Consider the following 26,459-nt stretch of genomic DNA (forward strand, 5'->3'; position numbering starts at 1 on the left):
TACTCTGCGATGTTTGTGTTGGATGCCTTGTTGTTTTTGGGAGCAGGAAAGATAAGCTATGCATGCTGCTGGTAGAAGTCAGGGAGAGAGATTTGAACCACATTGCTTAGTGAATAGTGGACACATTAAACCTTGTAATTGACTTTAAGCTTTGATTTCTTCTCCTTCCCTTGTTCCTCAGTGTAGGCAAAGAAAAGGTTGTGTGAAACTTGACCATGAAGATAGTTTTGGATAAGCAGAGGTACAGCTGAAATGGTTCATCCATATCTCAGGCAAAAGCTCCCTTGAAATAAGTGCACAGCTAGGAACTGCAGATGTGCTGTTGTGTTCTATATCACTTTTTTTGTTTACTGCACTACATAGTTTTCCTCTAGCACACACTGAGAAAGATGGAAGATAATACAAATAAAATGTGGGTGGAATGTAGGCTTTGTAGGGCTAAGCTTTTAAAATTCTTGAAATATAGATCTAGTAATTACTTTCAATGTGATTTCCATCTCTATTCCCCGCTTGTGCCTCCAGAATCAATACCCAATGAAATTTCTATTTTCTGTCTTAACCCTACTCATTTCAGTGGCTGCTTAGCAGAAGGGTTTCACCTATGTGTTGACTAAATTGGTCGTTTTGTATGTCCTTGCATGGCATACAACGAAAAAGAGCATGGACTCTATTAATATCTGTTCTTATGTAAACAGAACCAATTTTATTCAGTTTTTCAGCTAGTGAAGCACTGTGGGAACAAGACAGTCAGAAGCTTGGGAATTACTCTACAAGGAAGAATCTCAGTATTTCTTGGCAAAAGATGCTTTATGCTCTAGGCTTGCTTGGTAAGGGCCAACAGTAACAAAGGCCTTATTATGGACAGGAGTTTAAATAAATAGACACTGAATGTTTCTGCCTGTCTTTGAAAGCTGACACACAGAAATCCCAAAGTCTATTTCAAAGAAGGCTTAATTTTAATCTAGTTACAACCAGATAGATACTCAGTTCTGGGGAGGAGGTCGAATGAAAGAAAAGAGCAGTTGGAATCCCACGTGGCGACTTACAGAAAAATATCTTTATTTACTTCTAAAAACTGACAAAATGGAAATATATTATTTTCTCAATTCTTTGGCTGTCAATTTCCTTAAAATAAAAAGACAAAATCAAAAGGCATAAGGTGACTGAGGTAACTTGCCCAGTAATAACTGGATTTCTAACATCAGTTGCTATCAAATTTTTATTAAAAGAGCTATAAGGACATCTGAATTGTCATATGTGGTCATAGATAAACCAATTTTTTCAGGAGAAGGCTGTAATGGAGATGTTAGATGGCATTAGATTTACAATATCACAGCTTTCATAATGCCTTTTAAAATTTTTCTTGCATGCTTACATTGAATGAGTGTACTAAATGAGAATTTGTGTCTGGAAAGTCTCCAATGCTGTGTCGCACGCAGCTGAGCTTACACCCTTGTGCATCCATCTATCTAGTACTTCCCTGATGTACACTGATGGTGGAGACTGAGAACCTTTCTTTCCCAGTGGCTTCTTTGGTGGACTGAACCCTGATAGCTCTGTGAATGTGATAGTACAATAATTTCTGCCTGTTAAACTGAAATGAGCATATATGCCATCTGATGCTATTGCTTTCTCTCAAGAGGTGCTACTTCAAAGGTCCCTTCAGTTTGAATGCCTCTGCTGAATATTATTTCAGTATAAAGATAACGTTCTCAGAGATAAACACAAAGAAAAGATGAATGATCCTGTTTATTCTTGGGTTATTGTTGCTTGTTTTCCCTAGACTGGAAGATAGAATTAAGAAGGATTTCAGAATGTAGTCTTGCATACTAAAATCTGCTGCAGGAACTAATGCAAAAGAGGGAAGTACCGTCTGCCTTAAATCATTCTTTTTCGTGCATTATTCTTTTCCTCCTTTTATAAAATCCTGTCTTCAGCCCTCTCTATCATTTTACTGAATTTCAAACTCATAGGAAAAATGTGATCCAATGTATCTTTGCAGCACAGGTGAAACAAGAACCTGTTTCTCTTACCCTATGTTTTCTAATTGCCAGTTCACAATATGGTTTTATATTATGACTGGAAATATTAATAGGAAACCAGGGAATCACTACTTACTTGCCTACACAAGTAGTCTTCAAGAAGTCAGGATAGCTACTTGATCTTTTGCATCCGGTACACATTGCAATGGTTAATGTGCGTAACAATGTCATTTGCAAAGACCTGTATACAAATGCCATGCTAAAGGAGATAGCAATCTCTAGATAAAAACTGAAGGGAATTAATATCATATGTGCAGCACCAGTGACAAAAATGAGCCATTTCTTTCCAAGTTCAAAGGAAAATTTGTAACTCTGTCTGTATGAACTGGTTTTCTTGGATCCAAACATAATAAAATGTAATCCATATTTTGTTAACTGCTCAGAATTGCACCTGGCCACCTGAAAGAAATTTCTGAGGTCTTGGAAAAGCCTGTTGGAATCTGAAAAGGATCAAAAAGGCGCAAAGAAAATATCACTAATAAAACAATTAAAAAGCAATAAAATCTAAAATAATTGAGAGTTTTAAATTAGGTAATAGTCTCGATTCCCATTTCCTGGGAATGTGCACTGCACAAGGAAATAGAAGGTAATCATTGTAAGAACACCTGTGGTAAAATCTTTAATTATAATAATTCAAATAGAAGTTAATTAAAAGCACATCTTTAATGTAGCAGTACGGTTTTCCCTACATGCTGCCATTTGGGACTGACTCTCTTCTGCCCTCTCTGTTATTTAACTTAAACAGTAATAAATAGCTGTGAATGTAGATGTAATTTTCTCTCATCTGCTGAACAACGGTATGTGTTCCAAGAGGGCCATTGTGCAGAAAAGTGTAGTATTTCATTTTTGTAGGAAAAGAAACAGTGTCTCTCACTCTTTATTGCTGTGGAAAGAAGTTGTAAGAGTAAATGCAAAATTTGCATTTAATGCTTCTTGGGAGCTGAATTTAGTCATGCTCCTTTTTTGCTCCTGTTTTCCACCACCCAGCAGTTCAAGTGCTGGAAATTATCAATATCCCTGTTGTTTGTCAATCTGCTGAGACAACTTGCTCAAGAGGCTGCTGGCCTGGCTCTAGCTGGCACTACACTCACAACAGCTGCCATGTTACCTGAGCTCTGTGGGGATGATATTTGACTGTGAAAATAACATGAGGAAGTAGGAGGTGTGGAGGGAGATGTAAATATAGCCATGCGGTTGAAGTCTAGTTGTGAAAGTGGCATTTAAAATGCCCAGCAGGTTAAAACTGCTTGTCCTTTGAAGGAGGGTTGGTCGCATTGCCTACCTGTATTGCAGAGCACTGTCAGGCTCCCATGATATTTTGGTAACTAACTGTGGAATATAAAGGAAAGCAGAGAGGAATTTTCTTGGACTTTTTTCCAGAAGTAGTTTAAGAGTTTCTCAGAAAGGGAAAAGTTGACAGACATTGCATTGCCTTGCAAAATCCATGGGGTTGGAGCATGCACCTACCCCAGATTCTTTCATGTATCTGATACAAGTAAGTGTGATCTTTATTTCATTTATTTATTTTTTTTTAAGCAATGGAATTTGTTTCCAAAACATTTCTATGTCTCTTTCCCAAACTAAGCTGCACTAAATTATTGCTAACAGCTTAATGTTTCATTTAGTTACATCTTCCCAAATTAGAGTTTGGTTTATGGTATTAAAAAACAAGGCAGCCTTGGCATTATTACAGTTGTCCATGTTTCTGGTTCACAAAAAACAGCCTAGTAATGAAGTGCATCCTGTCTCTCTCTGCCCTCTAAAAGTCAGTTGCATTGTCCTAATGAGCACAAAAGGAAAAAGCAATTCTGAAGCTTACAGGTGAGATAGTAGCAAGAAATTTTGCAAAAAGACTAAAAAGGAAGTGTTAGAACTTCTTTGTCTTCAAAATACTTGTCTGTCTTGCACACAGTGTGCCAAAATGACTGTGTCCTGTGAGGCAGTGTGCCAGTTGAAATTTGAGGTAGATAGTAAACTGACTTTCAAGCCAGCTTGAATAGAAACTGAACAGGACAAACACTTCCTCCCTGTACTGGATTTATTATAAAACTGTCCTGCAGCAAGCATTTCAAAGCTAGAGGTGCTAGAATGATACAATCAATGAATCTTAATGAGGAAAATAAACCTCCAAAAGATGCTTTCTGGGCACTACAATTAAGTGGCATTGCAGTGTTTCATATTGCAGGGCTAAGTCTGGGCAGGGAGAAAGGAATCAGGCCAGAGTAGTAAAGTAACATATATCTAAACTGAGGTATTAATATGCGTCAAACAGAATGTGAAAAAAATGGAAAATTTATTATAGGCACAATTAATCAGGGTAGTTATAAACCTTTGCTTTTAGAAGTTTAGTGTGTATCACTCTGCTTGCATGCCTCAGTGTGGAGAAATGCTGAATTCACAGATCAGTTTCAAGAGTTGATAATGCAGTAGATGTTTGATGCCTGGTTTTTTACCAACTCTCTGAGTGAGGTTTTTAAAGATGAAAATGACTGCTTTTGTTAAATGAATAAACATTTTATAATTTTGGCATGTTTGTGTTTTCACAAACTCTCTAATTAAAAATAACAGTATGCCATTAAATTTTTATTAACTGAGATAAACTCAGGCTGCAGGAAATTGGTATTCTATTACAGTTTCAGAAAAGCTAGACTTGTCTGTTCTGGCCTAAGAATGAGAAAGAAAATACAGTCAAACCTTAAATCTCTGCCAGTATTAATTTCTACTATTTTGTACAGAAGATCCATTAATAAGTTTTGAGGTTAGAGTTGAAAACTTAACTGATTGTGATAGTGAATATGGAAATAGCTTTCATTTCAAAATTTATTTGTACTAATCTATTTCTTCCATAGTTTTATTTTGGTGAAATTCTATTTTTCAAGATTATATATCTTAGGGGTGAAATCACAGACATCTCTACTCAATATCTCCTAGATTCTGTTAAAAAGGTGAATTTTCAATAGCAAATGGCACACTAATATTGCACCCTAGTTGAAATGTAGGTAGAATATTGCAATGGAGCAGTAAAGTACAAGGGTTACAGTTATTAGGTATACCTCACTTTCTTTCATGATAAAATAATTCAGTTCAAAAAATTTTGGGGAAGCAGATCTTATTACCATGGCTGATTTATTTAGTACATTCCTCAGGTTATATGACCTCAGATTATTAAATGGCTATCAAACATAACAATGAAATAGCTTAGAAAGAGAGTACTAAAACTAAATATCTACAACTGTTTCACTGGGTATTACAGTAGAACGTCAATAAAAGAAAAAACCCGTGATGTTTATGATGGTTCGTGTGTATTAGATACTCAAGAAGATGCATATATTAAAAAGAATGCGGAAATAAATGCATATATTGCTAAGCTCTGTTAATATTTTGAATGCAAATTCTACCTCTTTGTTCTTGGAAGTGCCATGATAGCTGGAGAATAGCAGAACCAAGCAATGCCAGATACTGTCGCAGGTTTACTGTACCTATAATAAGGCCATTTTGTTTTCTCCCTGTAGTAGATGAAAAAGTTAAGCTTTAATAAATTATCACATGGGTTTGCTCACAGCAGCTTATTCTGTTATGAATTTTGAGATTCTGTGTTCAGTGGTGCGTGGAACTGTTCTTTGGGTCTTTATGCTATATCTGATCTCCCAGCACTGCTCTTATGATTACTTTCTTTTAATAGGAAGCCAGGAAAATACTTATCATAACAAAGCTTAGCAGAACAAATTCAAAGCATCATGTCCAAAACACCATGGGGAAGATGATGGGCTATAAGGGTGTGCATTTTTTAACAGTATTGTCTTAAGTATTCCTTCTACTGGAGAGGATGAGTTTGGGTCTACCTTTTGGTTTTTTTTGTATTAGTAGTTTCTGGAGAAATGTGTCCTCAAGTGGCTGCATTCAAAAGAGTAGCGTCTTTTCTGCTGGCCTTCTGTCGCATTGTCAGAAAAGGGAGATAAAGCATGTAGTAGCATGGTTTAGTGGTGGACTTGCCAGTTTTGGGCCAAAGGTAGGACTTGATGATCTTAAAGGTCTTTTCCAACCTACTTGATTCTGTGATTCTTTCTTCAGGAAAGATGCATGGATGAGAATGCTTTTACATGGTGGGAAAATGGTGGGAAACATGCAGAACTCCTGAACAGAGACCCTTTAATTTGCAGTAGACTTCCCTGAACCTCTCCAAAATTAAAACTCCTGATACCTTTTAATATTTCTTTCTGTGTGAGAGGGCAGGGGTTGGTAAAGTCATTAGTATACAACCTTCAGATCAAAAATTATTCCTTAGTATTTTATTTAATGACTTGCATTTTAAAGGAGCTTGGAAATGTCACTTGTATTAGAAATCTCATGGTTCTAGAAAGAGTAAAAGTTTTATTATGTACTGCCTCAGTGTACAGATTGAAATCAACCTTTTGCATTGCAGTTTTTTGCTTAAAATAGCCTAAGGTGCTGTCAAACAAATGACTTTTTGGTGTATTTTAACCGCCACTCAAACACCACCTTGGTCAAACACAATGTGCATTAGCTTTGTAAACCACCCCACAGTGGTTTAGCTGTTAGTGGAAGAAATCAAAAAATTTAGAGACAAAACCTAACTTTAAAATGTCAAGGAAAAAAAAACAAATTCAGTGTGTTTGTATGTATTTTGTCAGATACATAGTGTTGCAGACCTGTTCTCTTTTTCTGTGGCTCCAGACTCCTTGACTGCAAGGGATGCATTTTTTAATTGTTGAATGAATCATTAATTAGAGCAATTTCTTACATTAAAGAACTGCAAAGAACCCTGGAGAAATCCTTGTTGTTAACCAGAAATCCATGAGTATTTAAAAAAGTTATGTGTGTTCAAGGTATAGTGAAGTAAACAGTGAAGCTGTGTGTGCTATGTATTGCGTATAGCTGTTCCACTTTTAAAATTAGTTTATTTTCTTTGCTCATATTGTAAAGTTCAGAAAGAAAACTCTTAGTACCTCTTGTTGAAAAGGTTCCAGTAAAAAACATGCAGTAATTAAAAGTTGATCATCCTAGAGGGAGTTAGAACAAAAATAATGCTGACTCTTTAACCTAGGGGAACTGTAGTCACTGCATTAAAGAGGGAGGCTTAGATTCAGTCCCTAGATGTTTAACAAAGTATTGGAGCAAGGCTGATTAAAAAATAGGGCAGCTGCATTCGGTAGGATCAAATGCACTTCCCCATTGGAGTTTGCAGTGCTTAGGGTATGCTCCTGGGGAGATGTGGGAACTGAACCTAGCTTTCCCATCCTGGGTGGATTTTGCAGGCACACAGCCATGGGCGCTGACTGTTATGGGATTGCAGAAATCCAGCATGCTATGGTGCTGAAAATAGAGAATCGGTACATTTGGGGATCAAGACTTAAACACTGCAATTCCTTATTTACAGTCACGATATTTACAATGAAACTGGAAACCATGTGCACACATATGGAAGGAGAGCAAAGAAAGTAGAAAAGGCTTGGGATTCCAGGTGGGCATTCTCACGTTCTAAACTATTGATCTAAGAGCTGTTGAGCTCATCATATTCCTTTTCACCACAGTGTTATTAGTTTCAGTAATGTAAATTAATGGAAATTGTGTAGTTCAGTGCTATGCATGAAATTCCTCTTGGCAGGCACTAACTGCTGTGTGTGTGTGTTTAAGATTTAGGTCTTGCTTTATTTAACAAGGAAGTTCAGCGCTTGCCAACCTACTTAGCAAGTGCTTAGCATATTTAAGTTCTTAGAGTTAAGGCCATGTGAGTGTTTGCCTGATTAAATCAGAAGTTTTCCATTTTTATGATAATTGTTGTAAGGTGGCTTGAGGCTTGAGCTAAGAGAAAGTTACTTCATCATTTTTTGTGCACGACAAGTTCTTCCTGGGTAGCTCTTATTATGCATGTAGTGGCTGTTTTGTTATTACATGATAACTACATGACAGATGTAATTACAATAACTCTTTTCTATCTATACTACAAACTGTCATGTCCTAATTTCCTAGATTAGGACATAGCACTGAGGCAGGAAAAATCACAAGGGATGAAAGGATAAAAAGTGAAAAGGGTAGCAAAGCCAGAATAGTTTTTCTTCTTCCCAATTACATAGCTAATTATCTGGGGTCCAGATAACGCAGGTTCTTGTTTATAACTGTAGTATCTCTTAAAATAAATTAAAATACTACCACTGAGGCCTTTCAAAACTGAGACTTAATTCAGTCTTAAATGGCAAAAGCTCCAGCAGGTTTGGAAAGAGGCTCTTAAAATCCTTCTGATTTGGCTGCTTTGGTGTTTTTTTTTTATAGATGCCTTCCATACTTAACTAAGAACTCTTATTTTTTAAATTTCTGTCTCCTGTTTGCCACAATATTTACCAATTAAAGGGTTATCATAGCTCTTAATTTGCATAAAATTGCAGGTACCTTGAGCAAAATGGAATTTAATATGCGGAATACATGACATCAATATGAAAAGCTGCAGAGCTAAGTTTTCTCAGGCAGTAGGGGTGCCTCTACTCAGGCTATAGAAAGTTTGGTCTTGGGAAAGTATTTTTCTGAATTCAAGCTGAGGTCTCCCTGCTGGTTTGACTTTACTACCATTTTATAATATTAAACATAAAATAAAATCCAACTCCTTTTATTGCCCAAACAAGCTTCCATTACCTTCCCACCTCTTTTTTTTTTTTTTTATATATTTTCTTCCTTTCAAAAGATGCGCTGTATGCCGGTAAGCTTTATGGTCTGGGTATTTTTAAATACGCTTTTCCTGTATTTGTGTTCCTACTGAGTTAGAGCTTTGTCATATGTAGAAAAATGTGCCTAACTTAAAAATCATATTTTAATATTTCAAAGTTGAAGTTTTTCCCCAGCTGTTTCTATTAGGATTATATTAGAGTTTCCTGCTTTGTCATGTGGGCATCTAGCTGGAAAATGGTAGGATGTGATCTTGACTAAGACAAGAATATTACAAAGGCTTAAATGAGCACGAAGCGTTTATACTCCTGAAAATAAACAAGACCAGCATAACTGAAAGGTGAATCAAGCTCATCATGAACTGAAATCCAGCCTTGTACATTTTATTTCTTTCTCTACACAGGAAAACAACACAAAAGATGAAGAAAAAGACAGTCTCATGTTATTAAGGTAGGATGAAAGCACCTGTTATTTAACTGCTTCGTGGAAACTCTTGTTATCTCACTACCAATCTGTATAATATATTTCTATAATGTAATGATGGTTGATTTGTTGGAGGAATAACCTAAAAAGTGAAACTTCTCAAAGTCTTAATGTTGATGTATATCAGCAGTAGACAGATAAATGGAGGTGTAGCAGGCCAGTGTCACCAGTTGATCCTCACACAAATGTATCTTTGATTCTCGTGTGGATTGTTCGTTGTTTTTGTTTGATTGTTTTTTTTTCAGTATTCCTCCAGTTTTTTATTCTGCCTATATGTACTTACATCATGGGTCACATGTTGGTATTTCCTAAGCTGCAAGGATGAACTTCCTAGTTTCAGGAAGTGTTTCATGGGTTTGCACTGGTGTGGTATTGCAGCAGTTTTCAGAGATAAAATTGGAGTAAATACAGAATAACTGAACAACTGTGTGCGTTTACTTTTGGGAAAGGGAGGGACCTGGCAGTGAATTCAGTATCTTGAAAGCTTCTTTTTGAGAGGAGTGGGGTGTACAAAGACTGTGATCATGCAGATGGTTATCTTTTCTGAAGAAAGAAAACCTGATGCCTAAACAGAGCTGAAATCTTTTGCTGTGTTTCTGTCACAAAGACTTTGCTTTTATGAGACTTGTGTTTATCTAAGGAAACAGTATTATGATATGACCCAAGACTAGATTTCCTTGCATAATTTCTCCAGCATTTGACTTGTCTGACCACAGGACAATAGTTTAGCCTGGAAATTTCTTAAAGGAATATTTTTACTCATAAGACTTAAAAACCCCCAGTAATGCTTTCCCATCCCCATTTGCATTTTGGAGTGGAAATGCATGGACTAGGCTAACAGCCACTGGAAAATTGTGGTACACATTCCAGTCTTTTAGATTTTGTGAGTTTTGTTCTGAGATTCAACTGAAAAAACATAATTGAGGCCAAGTTTATTGCGCTCTGCTGTGATAAAACCGAAAAGGAAAAGATGTTATGGTTCAGAGCAACTTCAAGTATTTCCCAGGTATTTTGTAATGCTAGACACTGCTGAAGTATTCCACTTAATATTCTACTTGCTTTACTAGAAATGCAGAAGATTAATAAACCACATTAGTTACGATATAGCTTTCTCAGAAAACAAGGAAATATAACTCTAGGTTTTAGACAAAGCTATTGAAGCAGAGGCAAGCTGGCATTTCCCAAAAGCTAATCAAATACTAGTAGAGCAATAAGGGAGTAGAGCAATAAACCATTTGGGAGACAAAAGTCAAGGGAGAAGATTTCAAAAGATACTATCTCTGTTTGCCAGATAGTACCTCCCAGTGTTGAGCTTCTATCATCATATTATTAAGTGCTGTTGAAATAATAATTTCTTCTGTGAGAGGGTAACTTCTAAATCATACTGATTGTTTAGGTATGGTGGAGGACTTGCATGTTGTTCTAATTCATTTCTGGATCTGAGGTACAGTAGTGGGTTCAGTAGTTAATAGGAATTCTGGGTATTTTTTTCTGTATTTTTGAACAGCTGTTTTTTTTCTTGTACTGAATTTATGTCCTTCTTATGCTACACAGTTTCTATCTTGAGTTTATGCCATAAATTCTGGATTAAAAAAAAAAAGTCTCATCCTCAAACACTTTTTTTGTGAATCCAACTGCTATGAATTTTTCTTGCTATCTGAAATTTCTGCAGAAAATTCAAACCTAATTTATGTATCCTTACGACAGCCAGATTTGCATTTTTCAGAGAACTTGACGTTCACTGTTCAGTAGTGTTCATTATTTCGCAACCAACGTCTGTTGATTAGCAAAAGGCAATTTTTTTTTCAGGAAATGAACTTGAATAGACCTGTCTTAGAAGCAGGTGTGAACTTCCTCACTTGTTTGTTTTCAGTTAAACAAAACTAAGCAAATGCTGCTGGTAAATTTCCACTCTGTAACCCCAGCTGTTTGTTACTGTCACTCTGTTGGGGTGAAAATGCATAGTAATTTGTTTCTGGTGAAATAGGATGTTCTGACCATTTAACCATTTATTTTGAGTTAGTGTGGCACATTCTTGTCTGAGAAGGGAATGGAGCACCTGCATGAAGTGACCTGATCTTCAGCAAGCAGGGGCAGTACTTGCGTTGAGCTACATTGTTGGTGTAGAAAAGTTATCTGATGCCACAAGAAGGTTGCTTCTGAAACCAACTCTTAGATGTGACACTCTGCCACCCAAAAGATGTGTACTGCGCAAATACTTATGAAATAAATATGTAGAAGAGAGACATAGCCTCAATCTGCTGTGATGGATTCAGTGTTGTAATTAAGTAACCTGCTGGATGTACTTTGAAGCTTACTGATTCTGAAGTGTTGGTGTTTGTTATCTTAAAATCACCCTTTTGTTAAGTCTAAGCACAATTGAGTGCTGCCCCATTTCTCAGTTAATCCATCAGTAAATAAAGGTGTTATCAAGAGCACATGACTGTGAAAGGACAGTAAATTTACTTTAGCTTTCCAAAACTCATGACTAGCTCTGAATTGGGAGCAAGACTAATTACCATGCACCTACCTTCATATCACTGACATTAAAGATTTTTTTTTTTGGCTTTTAGTATGCCTATGCGGTGTTGCTAGTTTCTTCTATAATGTAAGCAGTCTTAAACAAAATAGGATGATACTTCACTTTTTCAGTTACTGCCTATTTTCTATCCTGTGCTTTTATATTCTGGAACTAAAACTTGTCCTGGTAACTTAACTTTCATCAAATCCCTTTCATCATGGAAAAGTGAGGATGACTCGCATTTTAGATTAGCAAACTACAGACTTTTGTTACTAATTTTTCTACCATTTTTTTTTTGTAACAAGAGTGGTCTTTAATTTAGCTGATTTAGTGTTATGCCCATTTAACCTAAATCAATATGGTTGAATAAGATAACTATTAGCTGATTTTCTGTTTTGTTTCACAGAGGCTTAACTTAATTGCATATACAAATCTGTCATCTTGGGAATCTGATATAGAGAAATGTGTTTGATAGATGTCTATCAGTAGGCCTAGCCAGGCAGTTTTAATCCCTTTAAATTAAGGGCAAATAAAAGTGTCTGTCATGGGGGAGAGACTACTAGCATGTGTAGGAATCTAGGAATGCTGCAGGATATTTTTTTTGGAGGGAACAGTTAATTACAGCAGATTCATTTTTGGGTTTTTTTTGTTACTTCTTTTCATGTAAAAGATATGTATAAAATCCAATCAGATTTACCAACTCTGATGGCTAAATTCAAGGATAGCTGCAGGAACAGCCTGTGGTGTAGCAAACTGTAACCAGGCTGTTGTCACTAACTTGAATGGACATGATGCTAAATACACAAATGGCATTGTTGTTGTTATGGGAAACAGGTCTTTTGTCCTGTCTAACTCCATTACACACCTCCCAATGCCAATAAAATCTGTTGTCTTTTATTTTGAAAAAGATGTGCAACGTAACTGGAAAGTTTAGAGTGTAAAATATTAGCAATATAAAACTGACATACCTTGTCTTAACTGTGAAGAAAATTTTGTCAGAAACTGTCTAGAGATTAACAAAGCAGGAAGTCCTCTAAGAAAAATTTGGAGTGGATGGAGTGATGCTGATGTTTCACTTCCCTCCTTCACTCTCCTAATATGCTTTTTATAAAATATGCAAATACAATGGCAATTAATAGTGAAGATCAAAGACGTCCAAACAGATGAGCAGACTTTCCAAAGTTATCTTTTTCTCTGATCAGATTTTCTGGGGAGTACACTTGATATTTTAAGCTGCATATTTATTCTTGATTCAGAAAAGTTGGCCAGGACTTGGAAATCTGTGGCTGCACAGTAGGCTTGAGATACCAGTTCTTCTTGCAGTTCATTAGACTTGCTTTTTGGTGTTTGGTTTGGTTCTGTTTTTTTTTTCCTCATGTACAAAATATAGGAAATAGAAAATTTGGTTTTTATATTTTCTTGGTAGCGAGGTTGATGATGAAGACCTATTAATAAGCAAATGCTTTTGGCTTCTCTTTAGGCTTCCAAATACACTTTACGTATAATATACAAATACACTTTACACAGTCCTGGTCTAATGGGCAGGTCCCCAAGGATTGGAGGTTGGCTAACATGACTTGTCTCTATGAAAAGGGCAGGAAGGTATGCTGAGAACTACAGGCCTGTGAGCCTGACCTCAGTGCTGGGGAAGGCCATGGAGCACATGATCCTAAGTGAGATCACAAAGTATGCAGAGAAAAACAGAGGCATCAGGGCCAGTCAGCATGGGTTCATGAGGGGCAGGTCCTGCTTGACCAAGCTGATCTCCTATGATAAGGTGACCTGCCTGTGGACATTGTCTGTTTGTACTTTAGTAAAGTATTTGACATTGTCTCACACAGCAGCCTCCTTGAGCAACTGGCTGCTTATGGCCTGGATAGGTGTATTCTTCACTGGGTTGAAAACTGGATGGGTGGCAGAGCCCAAAGAATGGTGGTAAATTGTGTCACATTTGGTTGGCGACCTGTCATTAGTAGTGTCCCTCAGGGCTTGGTATTACAGCCAGTGTTGTTTAATATCTTCATTGATGATCTGGACGAAGGGATCAAGTGCACCCTCAGTAGATTTGTGGACAACACCATGTTGGGTGGGAGTGTTGATCTGCTGAAGGATAGGAAGCCTCTGAAGAGGCATCTGGACAGGCTGGATCAATGAGCTGTGGCCAATGGTATGTTCAGCAAGGTAAAGTGCTGGGTCCTGCATATGGGCCACAACAAACCCATGCAATGCCGCAGGCTTGGGGAAGAGTGGCTGGAAAGCTGCTCGGTGGAAAAGGACCTGGGGATGCTGATGTTCATGGCTGAACATGAGCTAGCTTGTACCCAGGTGGACAAGAAGGCCAGCGGTAGCCTGGCCTGAATCAGAAATAGTGTGTCCAGCAAGACCAGGGCAGTGATCGTCCCCCTGTACTGGGCACTGGTGAAGCCGCACCTCAAATACTGTGTTCAGTTCTGGACCCTCCCTACAAGAGAGACATTGAGATGCTGAGAGAGTCCAGAGAAGGGCAACAAAGGCAGTGAATGGTTTGGAGAACAAGTGTTATGAAGAATGGCTGAGGGAGCTGTGTTGTTTAGTCTGGACAAGAGAAGGCTCAAGGGGGACCTTATCACTCTCTACAATGCCTTAAATTAGGTTGTAGTGAGGTGGGGGTCGATCTCTTCTCCCAAGTAACAAGTGATAAGACAAAAGGTAATGGCCTCAATCTGTGCCAGGGCGGTTTAGATTGGATAATAGGAAAAATTTCTTCTTTGGAGGGTGTTCAGTTATTGGAACAGATTGCTCAGGGAAGTGGTGGAATTACCATCCCTGGAATTGTTCAAAAACCATGTAGATGAGGCCATCAGTGGCATGGTTTAGTGGTGGTCTTGGCAGTCCTGGGTTAGTGGGTGGACTTGATGATCCTAAAGATCTTTCCCAACCTAATTGATTCTGTGATTCTATTCCTCTAGATGAGAGTTTGAAAGAAATATCCTATTTAAAGTCTGTCCACATGCATAGCCATGTATATATGCTTATTTTGGTGTTAGATAAAGTAATGTAATGTAAAATTCTACATGAGGCTTTTTGAATTTGATTTTGAGAGTAGGTCTTGTTTTTTCTTTGGCTTTTTTTCTGCTTGACATGAATTAAACCAAAAGAAACCTGGTTAAAGGGCAATGCATCCACACAGCCTTTTATTTGAGCTTTTAATCAGCTTAATATTACTTCCCATTCTGTGCACATGCACCCTTGCTTCAGAGTAGTATGTGATGTGGTTTTGGCTCCCTCACATATTCAGAAAGACCTTTTCCATTTCTGTTACTGCTACTCCACTGTTTACATTCACCTTTTCTACCTTTTTTTTTAAAAAAAAAAAATTTTAATACAGTAATATTTTTAATATTATACACAATCAGACTGGTAAAGAGAAAGTGAGTCCGGGCATTTTTGACATTACCTGTAAGCACCTAGGGATACATCCAGACTAAGCACATGCAGTCACATCTTCTCTAATAGATCATCATGAATGATATAGCTAATGTGATCCACTTTCCAGAATCAGCTCCGTTCTGCTGTATCCATCCGTGTGTGTCCTGTGTATCGATATATGGTATGCAGCAGGGAGTATTTCAAGTGGATTTGATGAGGATGTCGACAAAAAATTATGGAACTACAATTTCTAAGTCGCTATTGTGCCAAATGTCAAGCTTTCATTTCCAACTTTCACCATTGGGAAAAGGAAGGAATTTTGGAGTATTTTCCATATGAAAAAGAATTATTTTCATCTAGTCTCTAGTAAAATAAAATCCAATAATAAGTGATGTGTGCAAAATCCTTGAGAAGTGTTACTGGCAATAATTGTAAATTGGAGTTCAGTAGTTTCATTTTCAGCTTTGGGGGTATGACAGTAGAACTCTACAGAAGTTTTAGGTTACTATATTTTAATCTGCAAGTACAATTTTTTTAATTGCCCTCATTTTCCCTTAAGAGCAGTCATTAGAATTTGCTAACATTTCACCCTTTCTGCAGGGGCCATGACAGACTGAGGAAACAGCAGCTTTCCAGAATTCACACCAAAGCAAAGTTTTACCTTAATTGCTGTCAAGTAGCTTGTTTTTCTCACAGCTGTAAAGCAGGTGTCTATATCTCAGTATAACTAGTGCTACAGTAAATAGAATGAGGCAAGCACTAGCATCCCTGAAAGCTGGAACAGCTTTGAGGATCATGAGTCATATCAGCTGCGTGGGTGGAGCTGAAGACGTAGAATTACATGAACTGTTTCCCTGTTGATTTCTTATGAAAACAAAATTTGTTTAACTTAAGAGTTTTGGGTAGTCTCTGTAAAAAGAGAACCCAGTCCAGTTTACACGAGGGACAGTACTAAGCTACAGAATTCAGAATTCCTCCCAAGTCTGAGGTTGGGCTGATTTACTTCCAACTTGCACAGACTGTCTCTCATATCAAACAGCAGCATTTCAATGTTGGCATACCTGCACACCTTTCTAAACTGATCTGGAGTAACAGGGCTGCATTTCTGATCCATCTGGTAATGTATCCTGACTGAGAACTGAATAGGATCACCTTGGGCAATAGATGCCTTATGAGTGAAAGGTATATAAACCACCACAGGGAACCCTTTTGTGGTATAAAGACAATTTTGTTTCCTAACTTGAGATAATTGATAACTGCCTCTTGTTTGAGTGTTAGCTATACCAGTATAACTGCTGGTTGTATTTCTATTCAGAAATGTTTCATGGTGGCATGTAACTTTCTAAGCTCAAGTTGCATTTGCTTTTAGCTCTTGATAGTTTTTCTTATGGGATAAACTTTTCCCAAAGAAACTATAAGACGGCTCTGTCAATGGGAGGAAAAAATGATGGAGAAGTGAGTCAAGAAGCATGCTCCCAAGTCAGAGCCCTTGTTGAGAAGAACAGATTTTAAGCATGTGTTAAATATACTCTAAATTACAGAGATAGATTCTTCTGTCTGTAACTTCAAATAACTTTAAGCCTTTTTTTCTTCTAAATTTTTCTCTTTAACTGTTTCTGAATGAAACAAAATGTCCCCATGGTGTGAGAATTGCTAATTGGGCTTTCTAATTGCCACAGAATTTGTCAGTGCTTAATAAAGCATGTAGCTGTTGTGTGCTCTAGTGATAGTGTAATTAAAGCAAAATATATAAACAGACAACTCTTTTTCCATGTACTATTACTACAGGCAATCTGTGGACCAGCTCTTGGATTCAGGGATAGGGTCATTCTGGTGTTAATGAGTAGTACAAAGGCATGAGGAACAGGGGGGAAGAAAGCTGAATGCCTAGTTCTGAGTGCCCCATTCCTATCAGTGAAAGCAGCTATGGAAATGCAGCCCAGTACTGGGCGCTGCTTTTGAGGCAGTTCCTTAGCTTTAGAGGGAGTTAATGAGTAGATCTTTCTTCACACAGGAAAGGTATGAAAGAAAGTGTCTCAGAGCTGATCTTACTTGCTGCTGAAACAAAGCTGAAGAGCAGAGCGCTGCAAATAATTGAGTTTATCTTAGGTTCCTACCCTAGCTTCAACATCTTCAGTTTTTCGTAACTCACACTGCATGAGAATGGTGGTATGCAAAGAATTTTTCAAAAAATGAACACTGTCAATATGGAATATTTTAACTTTTGTTCTATTATTATGCTCAAATGTTTTGCACTTTATGTGGTCTGTTATTCTGTGAAATATTTCAGACCTGTATTGTCCACTGACTTTATCTCCTCCAGATATAGCTTTGACAATGGCTGAGTCTGGAAAATCATATATTATGAATTTTATGAACACCTGTCTCAGAAATGGTACTAAAGATCTGTAGATTTCTTCTAGTGTGACATTAATGCTGTTTGTGGAACAGCAAGACTGTCAAGAGAATTTGAAAATTAGAGGATATGAATCATCATAAAAAACAGTGGTAATGTTATTTTCCATGACTACTGGTCTCTGATGTAACTCTGGATCAGCTCGTGCTTTGTTACTGAAAACAGAAATTCAGTGGGTTAGGAAAGAGGTTCCCTGATAGTCCTTGATGGTTTCTTTGATACCGCAAACCTTTAGTTGTTGAATTCTTCTTAATTATTTTGGAGTAATTTAGTAATTGAGAGTAATGGCAAAAAAACCTGAAAACCCCTTCTTTGCACAGAAAAGCAGGAATTCTAGCTATTTATGGCAACATATTGCAAAACATTTCCAGAGAGGATAGATGTGTTCCTGATCATTTCTCTCAGGACAATTGCCAGAGAGGGGATCATTAGGCACACTAATTAATTGTCAAGTTTAATGAAATATTCTGAACTTAGAGTTTGAAGGCACTTCTAAGCCCCCAGCATTATACAAAGCCTCCAATTTTGCCTTATATTTCATTAAATAATTATTAATTTATATTGGCTAACTTCGCATGTCACCTCTGATATTTCTGTTGGCTGGTAACAATGGCTGGCGTTTCCTATTTATCAGTTCTTTTGACTCTTTTCCTGCAAAGCACTAAAGCTAATAGCCTGCAGGTGGAAGACTTCGAATATTAAAATGAAAAGAGGGCTGATTACATTAAAAGCAGGCAAGCCTCCAATCACACTGCTAAAATGTTGTTTTTAAATCAGTTGTGATATCTAATTTGACCTGTTTGATAATGTTGAGAAATACTTTTATAACTTTGAGAAGACCAATATGTGAATCATTTACATCTTTTAATGAGAGCTCAAACAAATGTGTTAGATATTTTTTATTTCGACAATTACATGAAGCAAAAAATTTATGGTATCCTCTTGTTGGGTTTTAATTTCAGCGTGATAAAAGCTAGTTGTCTTTCAGAGAAAGCTCTGAGAAGTCTGCTGCTTACATTTCCAACTTGGTTACTTGAGACCCTATAAAAAACTGGTAACAGGAAAGACAATACCCTGACTCAAATTCAGACCATAGGTTTATTTTTACTGCATTATGACTATGTATTCTTAGAATCATAGAATAGTTAGGGTTGGAAAGGACCTTAAGATCATCTAGTTCCAACCCCCCTGTCATGGGCAGGGATGCCTCACACTAAACCATACCACTCAAGGCTCTGTCCAACCTGGCCTTGAACACTGCCAGGGATGGAGCATTCACAACTTTCCTGGGCAACCCATTCCAGTGCCTCACCACCCTAACAGGAAAGAACTTCTTCCTTATACCCAATCTAAACTTCCCTTGTTTAAGTTTTAACCCATTACCCCTTGTCCTATCACTACAGTCCCTGACGAAGAGTCCCTCCGCAGCATCCTTATAGGCCCCCTTCAGATACTGGAAGGCTGCTATGAGGTCTCCACACAGCCTTCTCTTCTCCAGGCTGAACAGCCCCAACTTTCTCAGCCTGTCTTCATGTAGGAGGTCCTCCAGGCCCCTGATCATCCTTGTGGCCCTCCTCTGGACTTGTTTCAACAGTTCCATGTCCTTTGTATGTTGAGGACACCAGAACTGCACACAGTACTCCAGGTGAGGTCTCACAAGAGCAGAGTAGAGGGGCAGGATCACCTCCTTCGACCTGCTGGTCACGCTCCTTCTGGTGCACCCCCGTATACGGTTGGCTTTCTGGGCTGCGAGTGCACACTGAAGCTGGCTCATGTTCATTTTCTCATTGACCAACACCCCCAAGTCCTTCTCTGCAGGGCTGCTCTGAATCTCTTCTCTGCCCAGCCTGTAGCTGTGCCTGGGATTGCTCCAACCCAGGTGTAGGACCTTGCACTTGGCATGGTTAAACTTCATGAGGTTGGCATCAGCCCACCTCACAAGCGTGTTGAGGTCCCTCTGGATGGCATTCCTTCCCTCCAGTGTATCAACCGAACCACATAGCTTGGTGTCATCAGCAAACTAATTCTTCCTTCAGAAAAAAAAAAAAAAAAAAATCAAAGAAAAAGTTTTAGATCAGCCCTTATAATTGTCAGCTTTCATCCTTTACCATTTGCAGATTAAAAATGTAATTCAGTGACACAGATAAACAATCTCATTAAAACTGCATGCTGCAGATGTTTTCTCATGGATAAGTATCTTTTCAGTAAAACCCTTGACGTGCCGAAATACTGCATTTTTTTCCATGCTCCTCCCTTGCGAAAATCAAACCAATGACTCCTTCACCATCTGCCCTGAAGAGAAGCAAATTGGCGGAGGTCTTCAGTGCAGTAGCTAGAATACCCTTCTCCACTGTTGTGTTTTAAGTTCTGTATATTGTATTTCTTCTTAATTATTTGATGAGAATGTTTAGGATTTTGTTGGCTTGTTTGTATATTTTTTTAAATAACAATTTTCTATAAATGTATTTCAATTTTTCTCATTTGTTAAAAAAAAAATGTATCTCTTCATTGTCCATAGTATCCTGTGGGAATAGCTTGCATCATACTTTCTTGTTTTCTTGTGCGTTTTATTCAGAGATTTGTTCAGAAGTGCAAGGACTGCACCTGAAAGGTGCCCTGTATATTATTAAAATGGTAAATTAGAAAATTTTCTAGAATGTTGCTTTTTGAGAATATTTTACCTCAGACCGGTTACATCTGAGCACCTAGAAAGACCACAGAAGATTTTACAAGACTGTGCTGGGAAAGCAGATGGTGCAAGTACAGTGTGGGTGGACTCCTGGATAATATCCATCTAAAGCATACAGTCTCAGGTGTTATGAAACTATAGAGAGAATACAGTGTAGTTTTGCAGTGATGCTGATACGTATCTCTGGGGTGCCAGGCAGGGGCTAAATTTACACCTTGCTCCTGCCAAGGCTGTAATGTAGTCAAGAAAGGGTTGCATGAGCCAGGAGTGTAGCAGGTGTATGGACTCACTGAGTACAAGCTCTGTGATGGGAGAAGCCACCCTTGGCCTGCAATTTAATATGGGACAGACAGCTTGTTTAGTCTCTTTTCAGTGGAGCTGAAAGGTGCAAGGCAGGTTAATGAAAATATTATGAAGTCATCACAAAGAAAATATGGGTTTCTTACAAATATTATATTAACATTCCATTTCATTCTCTCTCTTTGAAATAACTTTGTCTGTTTCAGTCTTTTTTGACCACTTTTTCTCAGACTTATGCCAGAAAGACCTTCATTTCCAAATACACTTTAAAGGCAGCAAAACATTTATTATATATTTATAGAGTGCATCTGTGGCTTGATTTGCACAAGGTTTTTGTTCTAAAGATTTCTGTTCTACATGTCTACTTGTCTACTTCAGTCTGTAGCTGAGATTGCTGCATAATTTAGGTAAAAGAACAGTTTTGGATAAGCTAACTCATTAGCTGAACTAGCATCAGTGTGGCTGTAGAAATCCACATAAGTCATCAAGAGATCATGTTAGGAGCTGATTAAATACTGAGCAAAGGAGCCCATGTTGAGCTCTGGCCTCCCTGTGGCAAAGTAGAAAGTGCCTTTTGTTGAGCTAACTAGTTTAAAATTTTAACTTGGATTTATCTGCTTACTGTATTACAGTTGCAGTGGTAACCACAGCAGATGTGGCTGCGTGTTCCCACAGAAGTTATGCTAGAAATATTGCTAGAAATATATTCCAGAAATACTTGAAAATCACCAAATTATAGACCTTTATACTAAAGTTTTTAACTAAAGTTAAAGTTTTTGTACTTTTCTGTATAAATTGACTTTTTCTGTCAGATTACAAATATCTTCATATCAGTTAAGTGAAAAGCCAAACATCATGTACCAGTAGCATAATTTGCCCTGCTTCACAAAGCTACTATTAAATTTGAAAGGAACACCCTGACAACATTTCCGAGGTGGCAAATTTTCTTTTGGAGAAAGCTAATTACTTCCATGCAGTTTATTTTATTAACAGAAATCTCTCCCAGTTCAATTTTAAATTGGCAAAGTAGTATTAGCTCCTTTATTGCCTGATCACCAGACTGAGGAGTTCATGCTTATCTTAAAGTGAATCATAGACTCATAGAATAGTTAGGGTTGGAAAAGACCTTAAGATCATCTGGTTCCATCCCCCCTGCCATGGGCAGGGACACCTCACACTAAACCATCTCATCCAAGGCTTCTGTCCAACCTGGCCTTGAACACTGTCAGGGGTGGAGCATTCGCAACCTCCCTGGGCAATCCATTCCAGTGCCTCACCACCCTAACAGGAAAGAATTTCCTTCTTACATCCAACCTAAACTTCCCCTGTTTAAGTTTTAACCCATTACCCCTTGTCCTGTCACTACAGTTCCTAATGAAGAGTCCCTCCACAGCATCCTTATAGGACCCTTCAGATACTGGAAGGCTTCTATGAGGTCTTCACGCAGCCTTCTCTTCTCCAGGCTGAACAGCCCCAACTTCCTCAGCCTGTCTTCATATAGGAGGTCCTCCAGTCCCCTGATCATCCTCATGGCCCTCCTCTAGACCTCTAGACTTGTTTCAACAGTTCCATGTCCTTTTTATGTTGAGGACACCAGAATTAACTATACAATAGCCACAGCTATATAAATAAAGTTTTATGAGAAGGCTGCCATTTTTTTGCTTAATTTTAAGATAGATGTTTAAGACTGACTAAGCATTTGGTGCTTATGCTGTTTTCTGTCATGTAAAATGGTACTGGAATATTCATTACAGCCGGATTAACTACCTGGTGCTTGAACTACCTTAGCACAGGCACCTGAGCTGGTTATTGACTGTTGCTTTGTGTTTTTCTCCCTTTCTGCTTCAAAGATGTTCAGGAAAATTTTAATTTCTTATGGGGTGATTTATTTATTTTTTTATTACTCAATAACCAGATATTTCAAGATTCCACAAAAGGTTTCTATTTTACTGCAGGAGAGTGGGCTCTTTCTACAGTCTCCCTTACATATTATGACACAGAGCACAAGGATAGATGTAAACACCCATATCTCTATTCAGCTTCTTGTTTTGTGTGTTCTTTCTGTTGTAAAATCTTTTTAGTCAGGTCAAAAACGTTTTGACAGAGAGACTCTTTCACGTGTTCCTGCTGACAGGGAAGGAACAGTTTCATCAGGGTTGAGTCGGTTCCATTGTCTTCTTGCATAATTTGAGAGGTGATATTTCTGAACATTGATCAATTCTGGCATCATGATGTTATACCATCATTCTTTATGGTAAATTTCAGTATTTATACATATATCAATGCCTTCAATGTCTTTCAAGATTTTTCTTCTCTGTGTTAAGGTGGAGATAATATTTCAGCTTTCAGTGAAGCCTAAAATAGTTGTTTAATTGCTTAAGGCATATTTTATAGTAAATCTGAAGTAACAGCTGAAGTTCAAACTCCATTAAGAGTAACTGCAAGTTCACACTTCAGGCAGTGTTTTAATCCCTCAAGAGATCAGCATATCAATTTACACCATAAGTACAGTCTTGATGGCCAAAAGCTGTGCAACCTTATCTTCAGTGAGTACAGAAAATGGTGCACAATGAGACTCTTGGGTGAGTAATTGTCCTGTTAAAGCACAAATGCATAAATGCCATTAATACTAATGAACCACTTATGTAGGTATTAAGGGGCAAGCAGCGCATATGTTTTACTGCTGGGATCAGTGTCATTCTTCCTGACTATTGCCCATCAGGGAGGATCAAGGGGATGGTGGGGGAGAAACGGTTCTTCTATTGGTTGTATTTTGAATCAGTTGGAAAATAAAGGAAATAAAAACTTTAGAGACAAGGCTTTGAGGAGTTATGTTACCTGGTTCCCAGAGACTGAGCTCCATTTAGTGTATGTTTCTGCTGGGAGACAGTCACTAATATGAGAAACATAAAGGACAAAGGGAAAAAAGTCTGAATATGCCTATTTTTAGGCAATTTCCTATACAGATTGTTGTAATATTTTGTCTAGTTTTCTCAAGAACTAAAAATAATCTCACCATGACATGGTTCTTCCCCAGCAAAGACTCTTTCTTTCTGAACTGTTCCAAACCTCTAAGGAGTTTAAAACCTGCTCAGAATTTCTAAAGTGATATCTAAAACAAAGGCAATAAAACAGGTTCTCAAAAATAGACATGTAATATCAGAGTTGGGCAAGAATGTCTGATATAGGTGTCTCCAGACACGCTGCTATCAATTGTAGGCTGTTAAATCACACTTGATTCCAAAAGATGCCCCATACATCTCCCCAATCTCTGTATTAATGAGAATCATCTCAGTGTCTGCCCACACACTCAGAAAATAAGTGCCCCTCACTGAGACAGGCTGATGAGTGGTGGTGATTTACCCATGCACAGTGTTCTCTGAATTTCTGCTAATGCAATTTCAATAAATGTTTATTATTTGTTATCAATTATTGTATTTCTGTCTTGCTTAGAAAGGAAAAACAGATGCAATCTTAATTTGGCCTATGGATGGCCCATGACAAGAAATGAAAATTATATTCTAGCTTGCAAATAAATAAAAAAAAAGAATGGGAGGCTGATAACACTAAGGGTGTCAACACTTTCAGACGAGCCAGGATAAATATGTCCATAAACCCAGGGTTAGTTATGGGCTGCTTTTCAGATGCATTGAAGTATCACAGCTACGCTGGTTGTGCTAAGAGCTGCCAGTGCTGAAACTGAACGATAAATAATTAATCTTGGGATAGTTTTCTTTGTCATTTTGTGATCTTTTTCTGTTGTTTTTGGAACACATCAGTGTCTTACTAGGTGTATTTCTCACATAAATACAGCAGTCTGTGCAGGGAAGTAACGAGAAAATCGAAAGAGTGGCAGTGATAGGATGGGAGAGTTTTTTCCATAGAGACAGTAGGACCTAACTGCTATAGGAAGTTGTATCGGTAGGTGGTACTTTTGCACAAAGAACACATGGAAAACAAACTATTTACCAAAAAATGTGCTTAGAATTGGTATAGATGTGTTGCATGTGTTCATGTCTGTATTTACATAGAAATTAAGGCCCAGAAAGTGAATATGTAAAGGTCAAATTCAGAAAATATCATTTTTCAGAAACTGCAAGGAAGAAAAAATTTCTAAAGTAGTTTAGCAAGGTTAGGTTTGCTTAGCAGAGAGATTTGTTTTATTTTGTTTATTGTTATGACTCCTAGTGGAATTTCAGTGAGTCTGTAATTGTATAACAGTTACCATTCTGGTTTCCACTTAAAGCATGAAAAATTCGCTTTCTTCAAGCTGCTAATAATGGAGAATGATACACTTCTTGGACTGTTTTCACATTTTAAATACAGTACTAATTTTTCTTCTCTACAAAAAAAGAAATGATTTATTTCTAGTATTAAGTTTCATGGTCTCTGGTACAAATATGACTATTAACAGGCTCTTGCATCAGAAGTATAGAATCATAGAATCATAGTTAGAGTTGGAAAGGCCCTTAAGATCATCAAGTAAGTCTATCACTAATTATCAGTGAAATATAAGTAAAGGCTGATTTCGTTAGGCCAGCCAGAGAGATTACTGACTCCAGGACAAGGACTCAAGATGTCAATACTTGTTCTTTTTTTAAACAAAAAATAACAAAGAATAGAAAAAAACACCAAACCATAAAAGGTAATACTGCTGCAGTTCAAATACTTTTGTTTGTTTTCTTATAAGGAAAGGCACTGTGGTATTACTTGAAAATAGGGAAAACTACCATCTGCATAATTCTGGATATAGATTTAGACATCTGTGATACTCTGGGAGTTCCAGAATTAGTTTTGTTCTCTAGATGCTTCACCAACTTTAGTGCCCTTCTTTGGACATACTCCAGCACCTCAATGTCTCTCTTGTAGTGAGGGGCTCAGAACTGAACATAGTATTTGAGGTGCAGCCTCAACAGTGCAGAATACAGTGGGACAATCACTTGCCTAGACATACTGGCCACACTATTTCTAATACAGGCCAGAATGCCGTTTGCCTTCTTGGCCACCTGGGCACACTGCTGGCTTGTATTTAGCCAGCTATCAATCAGCACCCCCAGGTCCTTTTCCACTGAGCATCTTTCCAGCCCCTCTTCCCCAAGCTTGTAGTGTTCCACTGGGGTCATGACCAAGTGCAGGACCTGGCACTCTGCCTCCTTGAACCTCATAAAACTGGCCTCAGCCCATCGATCTCCAGAACCCTCTGCAGAGCCTTCCTACCCTCAAACTGTCAACACTCCCACTCAGCTTTGTGTCATCTGCAAATTTACTGAGGGTGCACTTGATCCCCTAGTCCAGATCACTGATAAAGATTTTAAACAGAACTGGCTCCAGTCCTGAGCCCTGGGGAGCACCACTTGTGACTGACCACCAAATAGATTTATCTCCATTCACCACTACTCTTTGGGTTTGGTCATCTAGACAGTTTTTTGTCTAGTGATGAGTACATCCACCCAAGTCATGAGCAGCCAGTTTTTCTAGGAGAATGCTGTGGGAAATGGTGTCAAAGGCTTTACTAAAGTCCAGGTAAACAACATTCACAGCCTTTCCTTCATCCTCTAAGCGGGTCACCTTGTCATAGAAGGAGATCAGGCTGGTCAAGCAGGAGAAGAAAGCAAGATTGTATTTGCATATTTTTCTTTCGGTTTTAAACTGAACACTTGGCTGAAACATTATGAACTGTCACAACAGAACAGTAGTGTATATTTCATTTGTGTTATTACATTTTTGTTTCTGTTTGTAAAAGCCTATTACTCCCAAATGCTAAAAGGAGAACATCACATGCTATGTTAAGAAAAGTTTTGCCATGCTTCAAAGTGAGCAATGAAGCACTTTGAACCCTTCTGGAGGTGAGCTGGGCAGTGAGACCACTGATACACAATGCCCTTGACCTTTCCAGTAGAAATACTGGTGGCGCTGCTATTT

At 38.0% G+C, this 26,459-nt stretch overlaps 1 protein-coding gene across 1 annotated transcript in view; it reads left to right on the forward strand.

Annotated features, from left to right (window-relative positions):
• Nucleotides 1-26,459, forward strand: part of LOC133267154 (protein FAM13A-like) — a 67,197-nt gene that overhangs the window by 24,651 nt on the left and 16,087 nt on the right. Inside the window, exon 6 of the mRNA XM_061449224.1 lies at nt 9,124-9,170. Within this exon, the coding sequence (XP_061305208.1) occupies nt 9,124-9,170 (47 nt within the window). The remainder of the gene's footprint in view (nt 1-9,123; nt 9,171-26,459) is intronic.

The sequence above is a fragment of the Pezoporus flaviventris genome, unplaced genomic scaffold (genome assembly GCF_033815535.1).
Source record: "Pezoporus flaviventris isolate CSIRO_AGI_PZ_B2104156 unplaced genomic scaffold, CSIRO_AGI_Pfla_v1 ptg000001l, whole genome shotgun sequence".
Classification (NCBI taxonomy): Eukaryota; Metazoa; Chordata; class Aves; order Psittaciformes; family Psittacidae; genus Pezoporus; species Pezoporus flaviventris.